This window comes from Musa acuminata, chromosome BXJ2-10 (assembly GCF_036884655.1).
Source record: "Musa acuminata AAA Group cultivar baxijiao chromosome BXJ2-10, Cavendish_Baxijiao_AAA, whole genome shotgun sequence".
NCBI classification, from domain to species: domain Eukaryota; kingdom Viridiplantae; phylum Streptophyta; class Magnoliopsida; order Zingiberales; family Musaceae; genus Musa; species Musa acuminata.
The window spans coordinates 18,204,672-18,228,146 of record NC_088347.1 but is presented as its reverse complement, the minus strand read 5'-3'; the positions used below and the strand labels follow the sequence as shown (position 1 = coordinate 18,228,146).

The 23,475-nt window shown below is 43.1% G+C and overlaps 2 protein-coding genes, 1 non-coding gene and 1 pseudogene across 3 annotated transcripts; 2 read left to right on the top strand and 2 right to left on the bottom strand.

The window, feature by feature from the left end:
* The first annotated feature begins 7,224 nt into the window (after positions 1-7,224).
* Positions 7,225-15,214, top strand: LOC135624365 (uncharacterized). Its single transcript, XM_065127880.1, has 12 exons — positions 7,225-7,366; positions 7,499-7,588; positions 7,810-7,932; positions 8,022-8,186; positions 8,270-8,356; positions 8,502-8,626; positions 10,144-10,689; positions 10,797-10,922; positions 11,039-11,284; positions 11,375-11,446; positions 11,535-11,735; positions 14,248-15,214. Exons 1-12 carry the CDS (start codon positions 7,346-7,348, stop codon positions 14,960-14,962), a joined length of 2,517 nt encoding a protein of 838 aa, XP_064983952.1. The 5' UTR covers positions 7,225-7,345; the 3' UTR covers positions 14,963-15,214.
* A 488-nt stretch (positions 15,215-15,702) lies between these two features.
* Positions 15,703-15,862, bottom strand: LOC135626067 (U1 spliceosomal RNA). Its single transcript, XR_010492239.1, has one exon. It is a non-coding gene; the product is annotated as a U1 spliceosomal RNA (small nuclear RNA).
* Positions 15,863-16,397: 535 nt separating this feature from the next.
* LOC135626074 (U1 spliceosomal RNA) lies at positions 16,398-16,520 on the bottom strand (annotated as a pseudogene).
* A 1,343-nt stretch (positions 16,521-17,863) lies between these two features.
* LOC135626027 (uncharacterized) lies at positions 17,864-23,188 on the top strand. Its single transcript, XM_065131214.1, has one exon. It carries the CDS (start codon positions 17,864-17,866, stop codon positions 23,186-23,188), a length of 5,325 nt encoding a protein of 1,774 aa, XP_064987286.1.
* The last annotated feature ends 287 nt before the right edge of the window (positions 23,189-23,475 follow it).

Sequence of the window (23,475 nt, the reverse complement as noted above, 5' to 3'; positions counted from 1 at the left end):
TTTAATGCACAATACTGAAAAATAAATCAATCATCATTAATGGGCATATCATACATGATACTCAAACATTAAAATTTTTAAACATTTATCAACATGTTGATCACGATACCAAACATTCATCATTTAAAGCATTCATGATACATATCATATGCAATACATCATGTACATCATTGTCATAAGTATTGCATGCATCATTTCAAATTCATGAATATTTCATCATTGCATGCATCATACCAAATCATAAAATATAAAATCATCATTTATTTTACATCATGATGGTACCAAATTTGTCAAATTACATCCTACCATGCATGATCGAAATTTTTTATTTGTATACATCAAAACAAATTAATAAATATTTCATATATTCATATCATCACATAAGGAATATCAAGAAGAATTTTAGGTGACGAGATGTATTTCATACATTCAAAGAATTTCACATAACAAAATTCAAGTCATAAGCCTTAAAAGATGTCTGAGAGAACATATAAACAATCTTGATTTATAAAATGAATTCTCAAGTTATAATTTTGAAAAATCAAAAGAAACCTTGATTCATTTTTAACAAATCTCCTCTTAAATAAATAACATAAAGAGTTCTTAGGAGATCATGAAAAAGATAGAATTCATTCAATCTTGTAAGAGAACAAGATATTAATTTATGCATATAAAATCATGATTTAAGCATAAGAAATCTCAATTTACAAATTTCAAAAAATCAAGATAAAGCTCATTTAAATCATCAAATCAAGATCAATTTAAAGAGATTCACAAAAGTAATACAGATAGATTCATTCATTTCCCTTTTTGAAAAATCAATAAAGTCGAAAAAATAAATTTTTCAAGAAGAAACCTTTCCACTTTTTAGTTGTTTTAATTCAAGTGGTTTATTTCATACATACATATTCTTTTCTTTTATGCTAAATAAAAACATGCATCAACGTTTAGGATCAAAAAATGAATTTCGTCGTAAAACCATCAAGATCAATAGATTCTCAAAAATGAATTGTTAGGATCAAGAAAATTTGAAAATGAAATTTAACACTTTCATATATTCGGATATGGTTTTGCAATAGATTTTCAAATTCAATCATGAAGATAAAACATGCTAATGATCATGGAAATTTTTGTATCTAAAACACATAATTTCCAACATGTTATTAAGGCATGTAATAGTGTAAAATCATTATGGCAATTAAGTGATTTGATCATTTAATCAAGAAAATCTGAAAAATAATTCATGCATTCGGGCACATCTTTACCATATGTTTTTCAAATACACTTATGAAAATAACATATGCTTATGATCATGTATAACTTAAAATCTCATGCATAAAATTGTCAATCATGGTATCAAAATATTTAATATTACATCATTATGCATTTCTTCAAATCAAACATGATTTTATTTAATCAAAATCGAGAAATAACAATGGAAATCAATGTGATACACATTATTACTTCTTAACCACATATAGTATGATTTCATATTTTCAATCAAAATCATTTTGTTTGTTTATCATAAAATATGTATTTTTCATTATTATTTTCAAAACTACTAGCATGGTCATAATTTTTGCATTTTTATTTTTTTTAAACATGTAATTTTCAAGAAAATTAATTCTATACCAAAAAAGAAAATACATTATGGAAAATATCAAGTAATTTCAAAATAAATTAAGGGGGTTGAGTTACTTACCTTGTAGTCGAAGCTCATCAAAGCCCAATTTACCGTTTCACCTTTGGAAGTTTTTGATTCATCCTTGGTTGTCTTCCTCTTCTTTGGCCTTTTCCTCCATTCAAGTTCATTGTTTATTTTAGATTTTTGTTTAATAAACTTATTAAGATTTAATGTTCGAAGTTCAAGTTCATCATTGTCCTCATCACTTGAGTCATCGCTCAAGTGGTATTCATTTGTCTGGAGTTCCAAATCCTTCCTGTTCTTTGGAAGGTGATTTTATTCATCATGTTCATCATGTGCATTATGCACCATTTCATATATCATCAACGAACCAATTAGTTCTTTAAGTGAAAAAATATTTAAATCTTTTGTTTCTTGTATTGTGGTTATTTTAGGATCCCAATAAGTGTAGTCCAATAAGTGTAGTCCAATTAGTTCAATATTTAAACAACCATTTTATATATCATTCGAGTTTTCCAATAAGTGTAGTCCAATCCGTTAAACAACGGTGGACAAACAACCAATAAACCCTCTTGAAAGTCATGAAGAGCCATTTCTCTTGGGTGTAAATCTGAAATGAGAAATACCAGGCTCTGATACCAATTGTTAGGATTAAGAGCACTAAGAGGGGGGGGGGGGGATGAATTAGTGTAGCGGAAAACTTTCGACGATTAAAACTGCGTTCGTACGTTAAAATCCGATTCCGACGTAAAAGTCGTTTCGTGCAGATAATAACTTTGAAAGCTTACATAAACGTATTTGAAGTAAAGCAAGGAAGGCAGTTTGCAATTAAGATAGAAATCAAAATGTAAGCGCAAACTGAAATATGATGTTCGTACGATAAAACCGATTTCCATCTTAATGCCGATTTAGAAAATACTTAACTATGAAACATGTTCGTAAATGAGCAGAAGGCAGTAAGCTAGTGAGGAGGTTTGTAGTAAAGATAATATACTCAAAGTAAATGCAAACCAAGATTTAGAGTGGTTCGGTCAATCTTGACCTACATCCACTTTTGGCTTCCTCCACCAACGAGGTCACCGACGTCCACTAGAGGCCTTCCTTCAATAGGCGAAGGCCAACCACCCTTTTACAGTTTCACTCCTTTTAACGAGCTTAGGAGACAACACTTACAAACTTTTCTCTCCTCTCTTGAAAGATCAAAACTTGGAAGAAAAGAGGGAGGAGAACTTCTAGACTTTACAACACTTTTGAGCTCTAAAATCACAGAGTAAGATCAAGCTTTCGGTGCCCTTTCATACAGGAAAGGGTGGGGTATATATAGGCCCCAAACTAGTTTGAAATTGGAGCTCAAAAATATCTTTTCTTGAATTTTCGGGGTCCTGGCGGTACCACCTCTTGACTGGGGTGGTACAACCGCCTAGCAGCTTGGAGACTGAGCCTCTAGGCGGTGCCACCGCTTGACAGGGGCGGTTGCACCGCCCAATCTCGCTCGGAGACTAAGCCCAGGCGGTGCCACCGCCTGCCTGGGGAGGTTGCACCGCCCAGCTTTCCTAGGAGACCTTCTCCTGAGCGGTGCCACCGCCGACCCTGGCGGTGCCATCGCCTGGCAGAAATTCTGGTCTGAATGGGTTGATCCATTCAGCCCAATTTGGGTCTGTCAAGGGCCAAATTACCCCCAGATTAAGTTAATAGGATCACCTCCCATTCCTAACTTAATCTACATGCTAACTATGACATTTCTTAAGACATTTACTACAACTTGCTCCGGTGCGTCAATAGCTTCTTTCGGCGAGCTTCCGACGAACTTCCGGCGAACATCCGACGAACCTTCAGCGATGCTCTAGCGGACTTCTGGCAAACTCCTGGACTTGCGATGATTCACTTGGCAAGTTTCGACGAGTTTCTTTGGCAAGCTCCTAGACTTCTCGGATTTATTCCTGCAGAACCTCCGACGACCGTTTAGACTTCCGTCGAACTCTCGAACTCCCAATGTGATCATAGTCTTGACTCCAGCACAACTTCTACTGCATGTCTTACTTCCATCCTAGTTAATCCTGCACTTGTAAAACAAAACTTCTATCGAGACAATTAATCCTAAGCAATTAAGCAAGTTGTCCGACATGTCATTGGTCCCTCGACGCTTCGTCCGATTATTCGACGCATCGTCCTCTCCTGCGGCCTATTGCCCAATCGGCCAGTTGACTCTGCAACTCCGATATCCTTAGCACAATACCCGCTCTTCTTGGCCCGATGCCCAAGTCCACGGCCCGAAGCCTTCTGTCGATACATCGACCGATCCACCGGCCCGACGTCCAATCTTCTAACATGTTCCTCCGGCACAACATGATTTTTTCTGTTTTAATTGTCTCATTATGATCGAAGCATCCTATGTCACTCAAAACACAGATTAAATCATAAACATATATCAAGTGGTTTTATCATCAAAATACGAGATTCAACACATCTCTTTGAATTAATTGAGACACAAAAAGCTTTTATTCTCCCACCTCATCTCAATACACAAGTGATCTATATCTTCTCATATAAAGAGCTTCAAATGATGCCATCTATATACTAGAGTGATAATTATTTAGAGTAGCTCTCAATTGACTTGAAACCATAGTTCAATCATTCCAATTGAACTTGATTTAACTGGAAACTAGTTGAATCAATCTCTAATCCTTATTTAATTAGTTTGGAACCACCCTATATTATTATAATTTAGATTAGATTACATTCAATTTAGATTAAATAGACTTGAGTAAGTCAATCAATTTGGAATCATCCTGAATTGATATAAATTAATCAAATATGATTTAATTCAATCAATGTTTGGGTTCAAATCTAACTAGATAATAGTAGGCTAGGTTGGGTCAATCCATGTACTAGTCATCTGCACTGTACATGACTATGTATGCACCACACTATGCTAGGCTAACCTATGGCCCATGGACTAGTCATGTGCATCGCACGTGACTATCCGTATTGGGTTGGGCTAAGCTAGCTTGTAGGCTAGGGTTTGACTTGGGGGTTGAGCCTGACCTATTGATTAGGCCTAGCTTGTGGACTATGATTTGACCTATAAGTTAAGCTTAACCTGTTGTATGGGTTTAGTTTGGCTTAGCCTATGAGCTATTTCAATCTAAATCCTAATCAATTTCTTCAATTTCAAATTGTAACGTAATAAAATTATTATCAAGCATAGATATTTATTGACCAAGTCATTAAAAATTAATAACATACTAAAATGTAAGACTAAAAGATAAACTACAATACGAGAAAATAGTATTCTTAATTCAAATATAAAAATAAGATATCATGCATTCAATACATATAACATGAATAATAAAAAATAAAAACCCTAAAATGGATCAAAAAATATTTTAAAAATTTTAGATAACTTATTTTAATCTAACAATAAAATTTTAACACTTAAAGGATTAAAAATTATTTTTGAACTACTTATAACATATTTTAATCCAGATAAGATTAATAGATAAACTATAATATGATGAAATAGCATTCTTAATTTAAATTTAAAAAAATCAGGTATCATGTATTCAACATATATGACATGAATATTTTTAATATTTTCTAATCCAAAAATAAAAACTTTAAAAACGGATCAAAGAATATCTTAAAAACTTTAGATAACTTATTTTAATTTAACAATAAAATTTTGACATATAAAGGATTAAGAAATATTTTTGAACTATTTATAATATATTTTAATCCTAAAAATAAAATTTAAAAATAGATTTTTCAAGAAAGATAGAAAACCTACCTCTACTGAATAGGATATAACTTTTTGTCCTTCTATTTCTAGGTTTGATGAGGATCAATAGGATATAACTCTGTCCGTCCATTTGTAAGTTTGATGAGGAATGGATGATACGAATCCCTCCCTTTAAATAAGAGGAGGTTAGCCCTGTACTTAAGAATTTTTTTAATTTTTTATATTTATTTAATATTAATTTTCGTTTAATATACTAATAAATATAACAATATTATATTTATAATATTTAATAATTATTTCTTAGATTACATAAATAAAAAGTAATTCTTAAATTAAAAAAATAATTATATTTATAATAATTAATCTTATATTAGAAATGGATAAGACTAAGATTGAATTATAAAATTATGATAAGCGTGTAGTCTAACAATTTAGACGAATGAGAAATTGATAGGTCTACCAAACGAAACAGTAGGACACAAAGCTAGCACAAGGGAAGCACGATAGACGATGCCACCGAGGTCCTTCTCATGCCGGTGCCCGTGCTTCGTAAAGGAGCATCGAGCTAGGTTCTACATCATGCATCGAGATAGGAATCCCTCCCTTTAAATAAGAGGAGGTTAGCCCTCTATTTAAGAAATTTTTTTTATTTTTATATTTATTTAATATTAATTTCGTTTAATATAATAATAAATATAATAATATTATATTTAGAATATTTAATAATTATTTCTTAGATTACATAAATAAAAAAAATAATTCTTAAATTAAAAAAATTTAATTATATTTTATAATAATTAATCTTACATTAGAAATGGATAAGACTAAGATTGAATTATAAAATTATGATAAGCGTGTAGTCTAATAATGATAAATTGATAGGTCTACCAAACGAAACAGTAGGACACAGAGGTAGCGCAAGGGAAGCACGACAGACAATGCTGTCGAGGTCCTTCTCGTGCCGGTGCCCGTGCTTCGTAAAGGAGCATCGAGCTAGGTTCTACATCATGCGCACCGCTGCGTCACCATGCTCATCTGTTGGCGAGACAACTCTTGACATGTAGGAGAAGAAGACGCAAAACCATATGCATACGCCTTGATAGTTCTCTCAACATCGAAAGGATGAAAGGGAAGAATAAGTTAAAACTGTGTATACTGTTTTTTCTCTTGTACTAAGAGGGATGTATGAGCTGTGAGCTCAACATAGGGGAGGAGCATAGAAAGACTTTGTTCTTCACAGGCTACTGTTTCCTCTGTTTTGGTTGAATTGACTGATAGATTCTATCTACCGATGGAGGAGACAAAGAACGAGAAAGCAAGAAATGGCCGTTTGTATATCGAGTTACTGCATTTCATTAATATTGTTCATTCATTTCATGCATTTAATGGGCACATTACTTGACCGTATAAAAGGGAGTTATTCTTATCTAAGGTGGGAATTTTTACCGAGGAACCAAACAAGGTGAAGAGCGTCCTCTGTGACAGGAAAAGATGCGTCCACGATCCCGATAGAACTATTCGTACTTGTCTCTTCCGTTGGTTACGAGCATGGAGGCTCTCTTTCTCTGATCGTGGTCTATCATCTGAAACGCAAGGAGCCAGTAGATGATGGATTGACGGCCATGATCTGGTGGGACCAGCGGATTGTTACACCCGTGTTATCTCTACGCCTTTCTATAACGGGGCCGTTATATGGAACTCGCAGTCAACAGTTATAATAACTAGGCTTCATGGGCCTCACCCGTTTCAGGAACGCTGGCCCGTTTATATCCTTCGCGCCAACGCCGCGGTCTCCTATAAGTGCGACTCGCGTGCGGCTCGGTTCGATGCGTCGGGTCTTTGGGGCGAAACCAAAACCAACCCTCGCGTCATAGCAGCGTTTCGAGTTCGGGGGGTTTCGGTGCTCCTCATTTCTCACTCACCCTCTTCCTCCGCGTTTGAAACCCTAGAGGAAGAGGAAGATGTCGGGCGGCTTCTTTCGGGTAAGCGAAACCCTCTTTTCATCCGATATCTCCCTTTCGATTTCGAATCTTCTGTCGAACTCTTCCTGCTGCGGTTTGTCGTGGCCGAGGGGATCGGTTAGGGTTCTAATGGCTCCCCGATGCTGACTTCAGGGCACCTCAGCGGAGCAGGATACCCGCTTCTCCAACAAGCAGGCGAAGCTGCTCAAGACTCAAAAGTTCGCTCCCGTGCTCGATCACCCGGTGAGTTGCTCATCAGATCGACCTGTAATTCGAATTGTGTTTGGAGTTTCATTTCTTTTCAAGCCTGGGGTGTAGATCGGAAGATTTCTCGACAAACTCTGTCCGTTAGTTTAATGCATTATTGAATAGAATCTGGAGTGTCTTGGATTCTGTAACTTGGGAGCTTGAGAAGTTTCTTTCTCTAGTTCACCGCTTACAAGATTGAATCTTATTCTGATCAGGTGGATATTACAAAGGTAAAGATGGACGTGATCAGGCCATGGATTGCAACTAGGGCTACTGAGCTACTTGGTTTCGAGGATGAAGTTCTCATCAACTTTGTTTATGGACTCCTCGATGGCAAGGCATGCTGTTTCGACTGTCTATGCTTTTGGTAGACCGTGGTTACATAGACCACTCAGTACTGAATGTACTATTCCAAGTTTTTATGCAGGTGGACGGGAAACAGATTCAGATCCAGCTTACAGGATTCCTGGAAAAAAATACCGGGAAGTTCATGAAGGAGCTTTGGGGACTTCTCCTCAGTGCACAAAATAATGCCAGCGGTGTTCCGCAGCAGTTCTTGGATGCCAAAGAAGAGGAATTGAAAAAGAGAATGGTTTCTTTGAATTTTAGTACTTCTGTAGTACTGTTGCATTGTTCTTGTTAACTCTGTGTTCTAATGCATTGTTTGTGTTGCAGGCGGAGAGTGAAAGAATCACTCAGGAAATACAGAAGAGAAAGGAGAAAGAGGGAAGAGAGTTCGAGCAAGAGAAGCAGAAGAGGATGGTATTGAACTTTTCTGATCCAGAGTTTTTTCTTTGATACATTTAAGATTTTTTTAAAAAAGTTAACTCATGGTTGTCTCTCTATGCCATTCAGAGCTTGTGCGATTATTTGGGTTCATATACTTCTTTACCTCAAACTACTGTAGGACGCTGAGGCCGGCATTACTGATGTATCTGGCTCGAGTTTAAAACATTCACTGCCAAAGGATTCCAGAGTTCAGTCTGAGGAGAGAGATATGGAGACAAAGCAGAATCCAAGATTAAAAAGACGGTTAGTATCAACATGCTCACCACATTTATTACTACCAGACCTGTCCTTTGCAGTTTGTAAATTTTCATACATGGCAAATGTAATTTGTATTAGGGCTTAATTTCTTACTCTGTTGATATTGCAACTTGATCAAGGGAATCAAGACCGACTTTACTTGACTTTCATTTCTTGAAATGTGTAAGCTAGTTGACTCATTCTGTATACCATAGGATTTTTTCTTTTACTCTGAGAAAACTACATAATCCACTGTTAGGATAACATTTTGAAGTGAGACAGAAGGAAAACCAAGTATAAACTGGATGTGGAATTCACTGTCTCGGTTGACGTGGGTCTCCTTTTAGAAAGTGTGTTGTTTGTTTTTATATGCAAGACTTGATGATGTTTCCTTGAGGACAGGAATGTTCCAAATAATCTTTCTATAGCATGTAGGGGTTGCAACCATTGATTGTGGCACATGCTTGTTTTTCACTGGTGTCGTGAGGTAAAGATCGGTCTACTGTTTGTTATTCCCCAGAGATAGGAATGGACTTATCTCTTGTTATATATTTCAAATACTTTAGTAATATTGGAGGAGTTATATTTACTTGCAATCTTTTGGTGTTGTGAGCTTGATTGTGTTATAAGCTAAGTTTTTTCTTCTTGTTCCCTTTAGGCTTTACATTTCTCTACACTTGAATCATAATTCTCATATTTGGTAGCTATGTTTTATTTGTTCAATTTATGATCATTTAACTTAGGTATTATCACCTATTTTAATTGGATAAATATGATCTTTCTTCAGAAGGATTTCTTCACCAAACAGGTCATTCAGCAAATCAGCTTCTGTGTCTTCTCTTTTGTGATTTTCTACAGAAATTTTATTCTATTTGAGATCCGATAGTATACTGGTTCACTTTATCACTAACTTCAAGTACTATTAAATAATGATATATTTAATTCCATAATGTTGTTGGGTAACTTGGATTTATGTTTAGCTTATTGGAGGTGAGCATAGTTTCTGAGTAATTCAATCCTAATTAGCTTAAATTTGGAAATCATCTTAGTTCCTGTTTGTCATACATTTCCTTAAATTATTTCTTAATCAATGAAACAATATTTGAATATCATTATTCAAGTATTTGAAATTATTTCTTAATCAATGCAACAGTTACTTTATTTACTATCCCCGGTTTGGCAGCTACAGTCCTTGATGCTATGACAATGACTCTGCTACTAATATAGAAGCTTAGGTTCTTTAACATGCTCTCTGTTATGAATATCATTAAAACCATCAATAATATATGTTTGTCTTTTTTTGTGGACAACCAATGCTATTTGTTGAACCAGATATTTGGCACTGCCTTTGTCAAATTCATATATCAATTATACAACAGCCTTCTGCTGCAAGGTTACTTCCATTATCTGGACATATTTGTTTCCTATATCTTCGAGTTCACTCTTATTTCCATGATCAACTTTTTTTTATGCTGTTGCTTGGGTAATGAAAACAGAGCTCTTTTACATGTTTCATTTACCAGAGAAGGACGATCAAGAAGTCGATCTCTTTCATCTCATTCCCAAGGGCATTCACTTTCTCCTAGTAGACGGTATCATTCTCCACATAGGCATGCCATGTCATCTGAAAGGCAGTATAAGTCTCCAGCTAGAAGGTCGATTTCTCCCCGTCATACATATTCCCCACGGAGCAACTGGTCACCTTCAAGGCGCAGATCACCGAGACGAAGATCACTGTCACCCATCCGACGAAAATCTCCTTATGGACGAAGATCTCCATTGTTGCGCTGTAGGTCTCCTCCCTCACGCCATAGGTCCCCAGTTCAAAACCGCAGGAGATTGCCTTCCCCTTCACGCCATCGGAGATCGCCTTCCCCATCACGCCAACGGAGACCACCTGCTGCACGCCGTGTGTCTCCTATCAGGCGTAGGTCTTTATCTCCTGCAAGAGATAAGGCCGTGTCTCCTTGGAGATCACCTCGAAACCGGTTTCAACAGCAAAAGAGGTCTCTGCATTCACCTGGAAATTATGGTGGAGATTCTCAAGTGTCTCTGCGGGCAAGAAAGAGGTGTTGACACAGAAAATTGTACCTGTTTTAAACTAACTGATTATTGCAAATGTTATTGCTAACATTGCACTTTGTGTACCTTGTCTCATGTGCTGATACATGTGCAGGAGTAGCAGTCCTCACAGGAGTATTAGCCCATCTTATCCAGCTCATAGAGGTTCAAGTAGGGAAACAGATACCAGAAGTAATGGTATTGACTCCAAAAGGCGTCGGGATAAATATTCACCCAAGAGGTGGTTCTTAAGGCTGTATCCTGTTTCCCAGTTGTCTATATATTGACATCTTAATGGAAAGTGTGCCATACAAATATTGCAGTACAGACATTCTTATCATAACTTCTTTTACTCAGGGCTCGTGAGAAGAGATCACCAGTTCATCACACCTTGCATAGAGAGGTGGTTGATCATTCGGACTTCAAGGGCAACATCTTGGATCCCCTTCCACACATTTTAACAGTTTCTTCTAGGTCTTCCAGTCCAGATTCCAGGGGTCAGAATGACATCCACAGCAAAGATTATGATGTACCATCAGAGAACTCTTCAGAGCAGTCAGATTCCCCTAGCCATTTGAGAAAAAGTCCAACAAGAAGAAATAGGTACATGCCTATGTAGTATTTTTTGTCATTGCTCCTACCTTTGAGGTTTATCAGTTTATCATAGAGATTGGTCACCAAATGATCTTGCAGGCTGTCTGAAAAACGATTGGCTAACAACATCCAAGAAATAAATGACAACAATGAAGAGTCTTATGTTGTCAGGTTAAGTTTATTCTTTTGGCTTCTTTGGTTTTGAATTATACTTGATTCTCATGTCAGTCCTGTTATCTATCCACATTCTAATTTTCAGGGAGGATGCATATTGTAGAACTGATTCCTCATCCAAGAAAGGTAGAGATTCAGCAGCTGATATGAAGAAGAAAAGGTTTCATGCCAAAAAATTCAGCCAAGAAGAGTTTTCTAATAACGGGTTAGAAGTTGATCACTCTCCAAGCAACCAAGATCGTCATTCTAACATGGGCATAAAAAATAAAGAAACTGAACGTAAAAGGTGAATAACATTCTCCTTTTGCTTTTCTCTTGTTCTCTTGTTTCATTCTTTCCTGTTCTCAAGCACACGTCCCCATGTCCCCTTATGGTTCCTCCTTGATACTCAGCAAATTTTTTTTTTAATTTCAATAGGGAATTAATAGGTCAGCAAGCATTTATGATTATCAAGTTTTTAAAAGCATACCTAAATATGTTAGTACAGTCTAACAAAAATCATTATTGGTGTTAAAACTGAGACAGAATAGAACTAATAACACAATTTGCATTAGTCCCTAAAATCAGTAATCTATAATTAGTAACAGACTGGTGAACAAAAACAAATTGAAGATGATCTTGACCATCAAATTGAGACTACTGAATGAAGTCAGAAAACTAGGTATAAGGATAGTTTATGCAAAAATTTTGGGATAAGAAAATAAGATTTTGGGGCTTCTGGGATTTACAGCTTTGTTGTTATTGTTGTTGTTGTAGTAGTAGTATAAAATAAGATGATTAAGCTGATAGATGAATAAAGTGGGGTGGCAAGTGAAAAAAAAAAGCAAGAGACATTTAAGTTAAACTGATGGGTTATAGAGTAGATCTAGAGCAAGACGGCAATCTGACCTTCAAGAGGAAAAAGAAGAGATGAGAGTTGAAGCAGTCCTCTACCAAGATCAATTTCAGTCTCTCTGAGCATTGGCTCGCTGTTTCTGATTTGAATTCAATGTCCCTAATTAACATTCATCATACAAACTCTGAATATATTAGTATCTTTTAATAGACTGTTTAATGTAGCTGACAACAATGGTTGAAGTTTTTTATTCCATCCAAATCAATCTATTCACTTAAAAGGCCGAGCTTGGCTGAGGCAGATCAATTATTGAATGGATCACCTTGTATTAACTAGGACTGTTATTCTCAATCAAAAATCATCCTGCTTGGTTGATTAATACCATCCAAATTGATTACAGTGCAGGAGGGAAAAAAAAAAGCCAAGTAGCATCACCTCTTTTGGGGAAACTTACCTCTTTGATTTTCATTTTGGTGACCAAGTACTCTTTTGAGTATAAGCCATGCATCTCAACCTAATTATTTATCCATGTCATACTTTGACATTTATATGTTTGACTATATTGCTCATAATAATTAGCATTTGAGCTTTGACGTTAATATTTATTCATGTCATGTCCACAGATTATGTTTTATTCACAGCATGTGCATGCACATGTTACCATTAATATACTTTGTAGTGGCCTTTCATTATTTTTTTTATTTTCGAATTAGCTTTCAATTGAAATGCCATCCAGCCTATCTATTCCAGTACTAATTATATATCAATGACCAACCAGAAATATATTTCAATCTTGTGAGCCTTTGTAACTTCCTATCCTTGTTGGCTTATACAAGTTTCATTTTAATGGTCATACTCTTCTGAAAATTTTTTGGTACCTATAGGAGTCGTCTCATGTGAGAATCTCTTAACTAAAAATTGGCTAATTTTGTTCTGTATAGGCTTTGACTGTGTACCGATTCCCTTAAAGATACACTATTCTTGTTCCAGAATATAGTGTTGGCAGGCACCCACAACTACCACATAAACAAACAATAGATTGACTGTTGGCCAAAATGAAAGAAGGGTGGGTGACAGAATAACTGTTTGTGGACAATGAAGAATGATGAAATTTATGTTATTTTATTAATTTTGACTTAGATCTTAATTCATTGTTTGCTTTATGAACTAGAATGTTGGGTGGTTTTCAAGAAATTACTGTCATCGAAATGAGGATATAAGGTGGATGTGCTTGGTTAGAAAGAAACTATATAAGAAATTTAGCATCCGAAGCATTTGTGGATATACTAGTCCAGGCTAAATTGAAGGAAATTGTTTAAATTTGTTCGGTTATATTCAAAGGGCAAATGCACTGGCTAAACAAGAAGAGATGTGAAGGAAAAGCTAAAAAAATTCGTTGGAAATACTAAGAGAAAATTTGATTTGTGATGCTGCCTTCAACAAAGCTCAATGGCCCTGGACTAGTTTTCGTTGATCCTTGACCTGGATCAGCCATTCCGGTTGACTCAATGGCAAACTCGCTTTCAAGTTTTCTTAATTTTTAGTTGAATTCGAGTAGTTTGGGTATGGATACTGGCCTTAACAAAGCTCAGAGTGGGAAAAGATTCATAAAGCCAACCCCATGGAATTGACATTACCTCCAGCACTGCTAACATTATTGTTGGCCAAGTTTGAGCATTAGTGTGGATCACCATTCAGTTTTTGGTGTATAACTCTCAGAAGCATTTCTTTTTCTATAGATTTGCATACACCTAATAATCATTCTGTTCTGGGATTAGTTAAAGCTCCTAACGAAGTTAAATGTCTTCCATAGTTTTGTGGCTTGGACCAAATCCTGGTTTTGAAAGATAATGTTTTTTTTTCTTTCTTTTTAAGCTTTCTGTGCAAGGAATACTTAAATCACCATGCATTATCTTGCCTGATAGCTATGTGGATGTGTAACTATCATGTCTTTTCTTGCCAGTTATACTGAATATGGTCCTGAAAGGGTACAGGGTGAAAAACATTCTATGGAAGTTTCCTATGATAGACAACACTCAACTAAGATAACCGTGCAAGTTGCATCTGCTTCAGTAGTTTCTAATGAGCTGGTTTTAAAAAGCTCCCGTGCGGATCTTTCTGTATCAGATGTTGAAAAAAGGGCTAAATCAAGAAGCGATGCATACAGAGAATCGCATTATGAAACAGAATCTGTTAAAAAATCTGAGAGAAAAATGGATACAAGCAGTCAAGCACACAGCAATCATTCGGATTCTGAGGAGACTAATACACATAAATATAGGAGTACCAAAAAAAGGCATAAAAAGTCTGATAGGCATAGAAGGGAAGATGAGACTTCTGAGCCTGATTCTCATACTGAAGATAAGGAAGCCAAGAGAAGAAGGAAGGACGAGAAAAGATTACGCAAAGAGGAAAGGCGTCGAAAGCATGAAGATAAACACCGGAAAAGATCAGAACGTCATGCTGAGAAGCTAAAAGTGAAGTCAATCGATACTGTGACACCCCCTCCAGATTTTGAGAAATATGATAACGGTAAATCAGATGGTGAAGCTTCAACGAAAACGACTTCTCGTTTGGCTGATGCAGAAGGAACAGAATCCGAGGAAAAAAGGCTTGAGATTGAGCTCCGAGAGAAGGCCCTTGAATCTCTTAGAGCGAAGAAGGGCATTGGGCATTAAGTTGTCACACCATAGGGATATCAACTTTCCTCCATATCCTGCTCTTTTGTTGAAATATTGTTTTATTTGTAATAGACATTCGATATAAGGACTAAGCACATCTTGCATCGCAAACTGTTTGATGTAGTCATGTTTACTCTGGCAGCCAAAGTGCATAAACGAGGATTATGTTAACAAGCCTTTTCTTGGTGCTAATGGGGGCACGCATGACTACTATATTATTCTTGCAATGTATTCCTTTTTTATAGGACAGCAGGTGATTTCTGCCAATTGATAGATGATACATGTCTTTCAGGATTTTATGTATGCAAGTTCCTTTTAGTTGAAATTTGCTACGTTATAGCTTGTAATAAGTACTGGTGTAGGTCCCAGTCACTTCACAGTGTTTAAACATTCAGAACAAGTAGGGATATTTCATCGGCAAAATTTGGTACACAAATGATTAGCTGCTGTCGCGCTCCCGTAGTTGGGGATTTGTCGGGATTTTGGTAGATCCAGCAGCCACGTGAAGGACCCACTGACAACACTCAAACCAGATCAACTAGATGCACACCCATGGTTGGGCAAATATAAAGATACAGCAGCAAGCATTTACCACCTATATATAGACGTTCTTTGGCAGTTTGATTATTGTTCCGTTCCATAGAAGAGATTGGAGAAGCATTGCCTGCCATACGATAAAACCATGGCCTTTTAAACAAACTTTGATTTATAGAAGAAACACTTGGTTAAGACTTTGGTAGGGGCCGCGCGAACGCGTACCCCCGCTGCCACAAATTACGACGTCCACTCTCCCACTTGGGGAGATGGTAGACCAGCGGCCCTCCCAAGTGCAATGGAGGTCGCGGGCCCAGGCCATGGGCCTTGTTGATCGCCCATCGACCCCGTCCAGGTAAGTATGGAGAAAAGGACGACGAAGACTCTGTTTTAAGCGCCTCTTGCGCCTTACGTCTTCGTGTCCCAATCGATGTGGGACTATTCGTCCCTGTTTCCGTAAAGGCAGTGAGTTATTACGAGATTCTTTGTGATGGAATGTTTTTAGTTGTCATTGCTCGATACAGTCCAAATCCCTCGAACGGAAAAGTTGAGAGCCACGGCCTGACGATAGAAGCCATACTGCACCATCCTATGCAGTCCGAGCAAGAGAAGCAGCAGCAAAATATCATAGAGGAACACTAGAGAGCCACTGACATGGCTTCGGACGCTTTAATCCCCCCCAGGTAAATCAACTACCGGTTCCTTTCCCCGTTTCTCACCCTTCAGAAATGCAAGCTTACCTCGGAGCTCCAACCACCATGCATACATAGCCTGAAAGCAGCGATACTGGCCGCTCTAGAAAGAATTATCTCCTGATATTAATTAATATTAATAAGTTAATAAAGTGAATAATTATCATAAAAAAAACACTTAAATTCAATTTGGATAGGGGCCGCGCGAACGGCGTCCACTCTCCCACTCGGGGAGATGGTAGACCAGCGTCCCTCCCACGTGCAATGGAGGTCGCGGGCCCAGGCCACAGGCCTTTTTGATCGCCCGACGACCCCGTCCAGGTAAGTATGGTGAAACGGTCGGCCAAGCTCTCTCTTAAGCGCCTCTCAAACCTCTCCGGCTCCGAGAATCCACGATGTGGGACAATGACTGGAACAACACCAACGAACGTAAGTCCGTTGCTATTAGGAGATATCGGTGTTTTACGGTGGGTGATCAATACAATTGCCTTCGTGCAAGCTAGTTAGTTGATTGAAACAACAATTTGCATGCGTAGATACATCTGATCTCTGTCGTCGTTGGACTTTTCGTTGTGAATTCTGTGCTTACAGTTATATGTTCTCAACTATAAATAAGGGTTCTAAGAGCAAGGCATAAGTCTCCCAACTTTGTGAATCCTACTTATAGTCTCAAATATTTATAAATTTGAATATCGAAGAAATTTTATCGAGCATACCTTAATATGGGTTTTATAATGATCTCAAGAATTGAACCATCTAAATTTGTACTAAGATTCTCCATATTAGATTTTCAACCCCCAAATATAAACTTTGATATTAATGTTGCAAACCCACTTCCATGGTGTGGTGATAATATTTTGAAAACAAGTTATATTAGATTAGCCCCAATCCGATCAAAGTCGACACAAAAAAAAAAAAAAGAGTAATTGATTACTTATATTTTGAAACAAATCTAACTCGAATTAACCCTATGACTAAATTTTGTACTATCAAAACTGATGAGTGCAATAATGGCGAAACGACGTGAATGACGTCAGCCACCCTGTACCGTGACTTCACTCCACGGTCAACGAAACCCTGGGACGCCGTCCCAGGCGCATCAACGCCCGGACTGGATCCCGTCCGTCACCACAACACCCTCACCCCTCGTCCAACGAGCCCAGCTCTGCGCCTTCCAGGGCTCGGTCAAGGGTAAGGAACACGCCAGTCGAGATGCGCCATACCCTGCAGCAGCCCAATCTCCAACACAGCCCCAATGGGCGTGTCAGACGCAGCGCGAGGTACTTACCCAGGCCCATCTATAAATACTGGAGGGTTCCAGACGAGGAGGGGGAGGAGAGACTCGCACACCACACTTGTATGGAGGCATTCCGTCCTCCAAAACCCCCTCCACATCTCTCCCTCTAACTTGATCGTCGGAGGGGTCGGGCCGAGCTTTCCGACCCGACCTGTGTGCAGGAGCGAAGACGAGGTGGCCTCTTCCCGGCGCTGCTGCGGAGCTGCCGACCCGATCTACCGCCCGTAGCCACCATCCCGACCGGGAGACTCCGGGGGAGCTGCGCCCGAGATCCTCGACATTCCGAGCCCCAGAACCGAGCCGCGTCGGCCCCGAGGCCACGGCTTAAAAAGTTACTTACCGTAACATTTTGGCGCTAGAAGGAGGGCACCCAGCATGTCGAGCGGTCATCACGACGAGCGTGCCAGACTCGCGATCGGGGGACCATTCCCGACTGAGGCTACGGGAGAACTCCCCCCTCTCCGAGGACCTCGGGAAGAGCGTCCCACTACGGCTTCGGAGCGCTACTGGCGGATCTTCAACGATCCGGGCTTATCGCCCCCCGACGGAACCACCGGCAATCCGCCGCCCGTATCGGCGGAAGCCTTCCACGGCCTCACCCACCAGGTCCAGCTACTCACCGACATGGTACAAACCATTGTCCCCCTTGTCTCTCGTCCATCTCGGCCCCCGGGCCCCCAGTCGTTGTATCAACAGGGGGTCCCTACTCAAGCTCCCACCCAGCTTCGAGAGCCCCCCACCTCACCACGGGTGCCGCTATCTCAAACCCGCGAGCAGGCGGCGGTCTGCCCGGAAGGCCACTCGGAACCAGAGGCTCTATCCTCGAACTCTGCAGTTTCCCTCCGCGCTCAGCTGCGTCTCGTCAACGAACGGCTTGATAATGTGCAAAGGGAAATCCGTGCCGGACCACCAGGAGAGCCCACGGAAGGCCCACATCAGGGGTCGCCGTTCGTGCCGAAGATACTGGAGCACGCCATTCCCCCAGGCTTCCGACTCCCCCCCCTGGACACTTATGACGGCTCCGCGGACCCGGCCGACCACACAGCGGCCTTCCGCGCACAGATGTCGTTGTACGGGACCTCTGACGCCTTGATGAGCAGGGCATTCCCCACCACGTTGAGAGGGCCGGCCCTCGCGTGGTACGGAGGCTTGAAGACTGCGACGATCGCCTCGTTCGATCAGCTCGCCAAGAACTTCGAGCTCCACTTCGTAGCTTGCGCTCGCCCAAAGCCTTCCATGGCGTTCCTCCTCGGGCTTACCCAGAAGGAGGACGAGCCCCTCTCCCTTTATGTAAATCGCTTTGCTACAAGGATCCGGGAACTCCCGGACGCTCACCCTTCACTATCAATGCAGGCGTTCGTAACAGGCCTGCGTCCCTCCCGGCTCTTCTGGTCTCTCGTGGAGCGCCCTCCTACCTCGGTCCCCGAGATGCTCCGGCGCGCGAACCAGTTCGTGGAGGTCGATGCCTGGACGGGGGGGAAATGGCAGGAGCACAAGAGGGAAAGACCAGAGCCGGCTCAGGGACCTCCCCCTCCCAGACGCAAGCTCCACCAACCCGATCCTCCCCTGCTAGGACCCCTCAGGGGTACATCCCGCACAGAAGTCTTTCTCCAGATCAGGGAAAGGGGACTGCTCAAAACCCCTTACCCGATGAACAACCCGCGAGAACTGGCCGACCGGTCCAAGTACTGTCGCTTCCACCGCCAAAACGGGCATGACACGGAGGAATGCCGCGAGCTCTCGCGGCAAATCTACGAACTCCGCCGGGAAGGACGCCTCGACCCCACCGACGATCAGACAGGCAACATCCCCCCCACCCGCCCAGACGGCCCGGCCGAGCGCCTAATCAGCGTCATCACTGGCGGACCAGCGTCCGGAGGGGATAGCATGTCTGGAAGGAAGGCCTACGCCCGCTCGGCCTGGGACGAGGGTCCCCATGGAACTCCCGACCCCCAGGTCACATTTCCCCCCGAAGTCGCCGAACGACTGGAGCATGACGACGCGCTGGTAATAACCGCCAGAATCGCCAATGCCCAGGTGAGAAGGATTATGATTGACACAGGAAGCTCGGCGGATATACTGTTCCACGACGCCTTCCAGAAGCTGGGACTTACGAAGCAAGCCCTGAAACCCGTCCGCTCGGACCTCACCGGATTCACCGGCAACTCGGTTTCGCCTTTGGGATCAGTCACACTACCTCTGACGCTGGGGACACCGCCCAAGACTAAAACGGTGATGTCGACCTTTCTGATAGCAGACCTTCCTACAGCGTACAATGCCATCCTCGGCCGACCTTCCCTCAACAAAAGCAGGGCCCTGGTTTCCACTTACCATCAGACAGTGAAATTCCCGACTCACGCGGGAACTGGGGAGGCTTGGGGAAGCCCTCGGGAATCCAGGCGATACTACCTGACGGCGGTCTCCCTACACAACAGGGCAAAAACCGAAGCACCTCTGGACGATCCCAGAAAAATAAAGCGGCCAAATCCACATCCCGAGCCGTCGGCCCCGACCTACGACGTGTCACTCAAAAAAGGACGCCCGGACCGAACCATTAAGGTCGGGGCTGACCTACCCCAGGACGAGCGGGAACAACTCGTCGGCCTCTTGCAGGAGAACGCCGACGTCTTTGCTTGGTCGCCATCTGACGCAGCAGGCGTGGACCCGAAGGCAGCCCAACATCACCTCAACATATCGCCTGATGCCCGCCCGGTGAAACAAAGGCCGCGACCCCAGGCCCCGGACAGGCAGCAAGCTGTCCGCCAGGAGGTAGAACGGCTCTTAGCGGCCGACTTTATAGAAGAGGTCAAATACCCACAGTGGCTATCCAATGTAGTTATGGTAAAAAAGCATAATGGGAGCTGGCGAATGTGTGTTGACTACACCAGTCTTAATCAGGCGTGCCCAAAGGACTGCTACCCCCTTCCAAGAATCGATCAGCTCGTGGATGCAACCGCAGGGCACGCCCGACTCTCATTCATGGACGCCTTCTCCGGATATAATCAGATCCGAATGGCGCCTGAGGACCAGAGACACACAGCCTTCATCACCAACCTCGGGGCATACTTTTACAAAGTAATGCCGTTCGGACTAAAGAACGCAGGCGCAACTTATCAGAGAACCATCAACAAGATATTCGCCCAGCAGATAGGGCGAAACCTGGAGGTCTATGTGGACGACATGATTGTAAAAAGCCGGGTCTCGGGAGATCACCTAACGGACCTATCAGAAACATTTGCCACACTTCGAAACTGCGGCCTTCGGCTCAACCCCGCAAAATGTGCCTTCGGCGTCAGTACAGGAAAGTTCCTCGGATTCATTATACACGAAAGAGGGATCGACGTCAACCCGGAAAAGGTCCAGGCGATCCTCGACATGCAGGCCCCTCGGACGGTCAAAGACCTACAGCGGCTGAACGGACGGCTGGCCGCCCTATCCCGATTCCTGTCCCGTTCGGGCGATCGCTGCCTAGCCTTCTTCCGCGCAATAAGAGATCCGAAGAATTTCCAATGGACGCCCCAGTGTGAGGAGGCTTTCCGACAGGTCCAGCAGCATTTAGCCAACCTTCCCCGCCTTGCTTCAGTCACTACTAGGGAAGAGCTCTGCGTTTACCTAGCTGCCTCACGGCACGCAGTCAGCTCGGTACTCGTCAAAGAAGCCGGCGAACAGCTCCCCGTCTACTACACTAGTCATATCCTGACCGGGCCCGAGGAGCGATATCCTCCAATCGAGAAGCTCGCCCTCGCGCTCGTGCTGGCAGCCCGAAAGTTACGCCCCTACTTCCAAGCTCATCCGATCAAGGTAATCACCGACCAACCTCTCAGTCAAGTACTATCAAAATTCGACGTCGCAGGTCGACTCCTCAAGTGGTCGGTCGAACTCGGAGAGTTCGACATCCGCTACACGCCCAGGACCGCCATCAAAGCACAAGCACTGGCCGACTTCATCTCCGAGCTCACCCATCCCGAGGAGCGGCCGAGTGAACTAGGCGGAACATGGGTCCTACAGGTGGACGGCTCGTCCGCTTCAACCGGCGCAGGCGTAGGACTGGTGCTGTCGGCCCCCGACGGGCAGACGTTCGAGCGTTCCCTCCGCTTCGGGTTCCATGCCACCAACAATGAAGCCGAGTACGAAGCACTCCTGGCGGGGCTCAGACTATCCCGCGAAATGCAGGTCGACGCCATCAAAGTCCTCACCGATTCGCAGCTGGTGACCGAGCAACTTAACGGCGGATATGTGGCCAGAGAACCCGCCATGGCAAAATACGTAGCGGAGGTAAAAAACTTAGCCTCCTGTTTCGCACACTTCACGATATCCAGGGTGCCAAGACTACAAAACGACCGTGCCGATGAGTTGGCCAAGCTAGCCTCGAAGCGACCCCCGGGCGCCACCCACGGGATCGAGGAGCTCCCCTCCCCCTCTATCCCGGTCGCGTGTGTTTCGGCGGCCGGCTCCCAAGCCACCTGGTTAGGGGACATGCTGCGCTACAAACGCGACGGGACCCTCCCCACCGACGAAGCCGCAGCCCGACGTATTCGCCGGAAACATGCATGGTACTCCGAAGCCAACGGCCGGCTGTACAAGCGGTCTTTCTCCCACCCTCTTCTACGGTGCCTCGAGCCAGAAGAGGCGGCGGTTGTCCTGGCTGAGGTCCACGAAGGGATTTGTGGAGAGCACATCGCCGGCCGGACCCTGGCCTGCAAGATTCTCCGCCAAGGCTATTACTGGCCCACCATGGTCCAGGACGCGATGGCCTACGTACGGAAGTGCGGCCCGTGCCAAAAGCACGCCCGGACCCCCCAACTTCCGGTGGTCCCGCTCTCCCCCATCACATGCGCGTGGCCATTCGCGCAATGGGGGCTGGATCTCCTCGGCCCCTTCCCACCAGCCTCAGGGCAGAGAAGATACATCGTGGTCGCAATAGACTACTTCACCCGATGGCCGGAAGCCGAACCGTTGGCGGCGATCACCGAGCAGCAGATCGAGAAGTTCATATGGAAAAACATCGCGACCCGGTTCGGCCTCCCCAGGACCATCGTCACGGACAACGGGACCCAGTCCTCCGGCAAAAGGATTCAGGAATTCTGCGCTAGCTATGGAATCCGGTTAAAACACAGCTCGGTAGCCCACCCCCAAACGAAAGGACTAGCCGAGGTAACAAACCGATCTATCCTGGATGGGCTCAAAAGAAGGGTATCAGCTTCCCGAACGGCCTGGGTCGAGGAGTTACCCAGCATCTTGTGGTCCTTGCGGACCACCCCCAAAACAGCCACCGGGGAGTCACCCTACAGCCTCTCGTATGGGACCGAGGCCGTCCTTCCCCCCGAGGTAGTATTCCCCACCCCTCGAGTAGAAGAGTATCAAGAGACCACATCGGACCAGGGGCTGCGCGCCGGCCTGGACCTGATCGAAGAGCGGCGCGCCGGCGCACACCGGAGGGAGCTTTCTTACAAAAGAGCAGTTGCCCGGGTGTACAACCGCAGGGTACGACCTCGGCCCATTAAAATGAACGACTTAGTCCTGCGAAGGGCCGAAGTTAGCAACCCGACCAGGGCCGGGGGCAAGCTGGCCCCCAACTGGGAGGGACCTTATCGGATCATCGAGGTAGTCCAATCGGGCACATACAAGCTCGCGACAATGGACGGGTCCCGCTTGCCGAGAACATGGAACGTCCGGAACCTTAAAAGATTTTTTGTTTAGAACAAGGCAAGATCGCGCCGCCAAGCAAAAGGCCTCTCTGGGCGGACAGTACACGAATGATAGAAAGCTTCCTTTATTTCAAAAATGGAGAAATACAAGGATCGGCGCCCAGAAGAAGCACAAAGGCTCGGCGCACATAAAGTCCACAGGGCGGAAGACCGTCCTCATGGCCGGGGGACCTCCAAACGGTCGTCGAAGGGAACCTCCTCGGGCATGTCCACACCTCGGTCTTCGGGGTGAGAATTGAAGGGGTCCTCGTCCACCGCGAGACCAGGATGACGAGCACG

What these genes read in the sequence shown, in the direction of transcription:
- LOC135626027 (XM_065131214.1), top strand. Translation starts at nt 17,864, where the DNA reads ATGTCGAGCGGTCATCACGACGAGCGTGCCAGACTCGCGATCGGGGGA.
- LOC135624365 (XM_065127880.1), top strand. Translation starts at nt 7,346, where the DNA reads ATGTCGGGCGGCTTCTTTCGG. An exon ending in CTCCCGTGCTCGATCACCCG is followed by an intron (nt 7,589 to 7,809) that starts GTGAGTTGCTCA and finishes TATTCTGATCAG; the next exon opens with GTGGATATTACAAAGGTAAA. An exon ending in AATCCAAGATTAAAAAGACG is followed by an intron (nt 8,627 to 10,143) that starts GTTAGTATCAAC and finishes TTCATTTACCAG; the next exon opens with AGAAGGACGATCAAGAAGTC.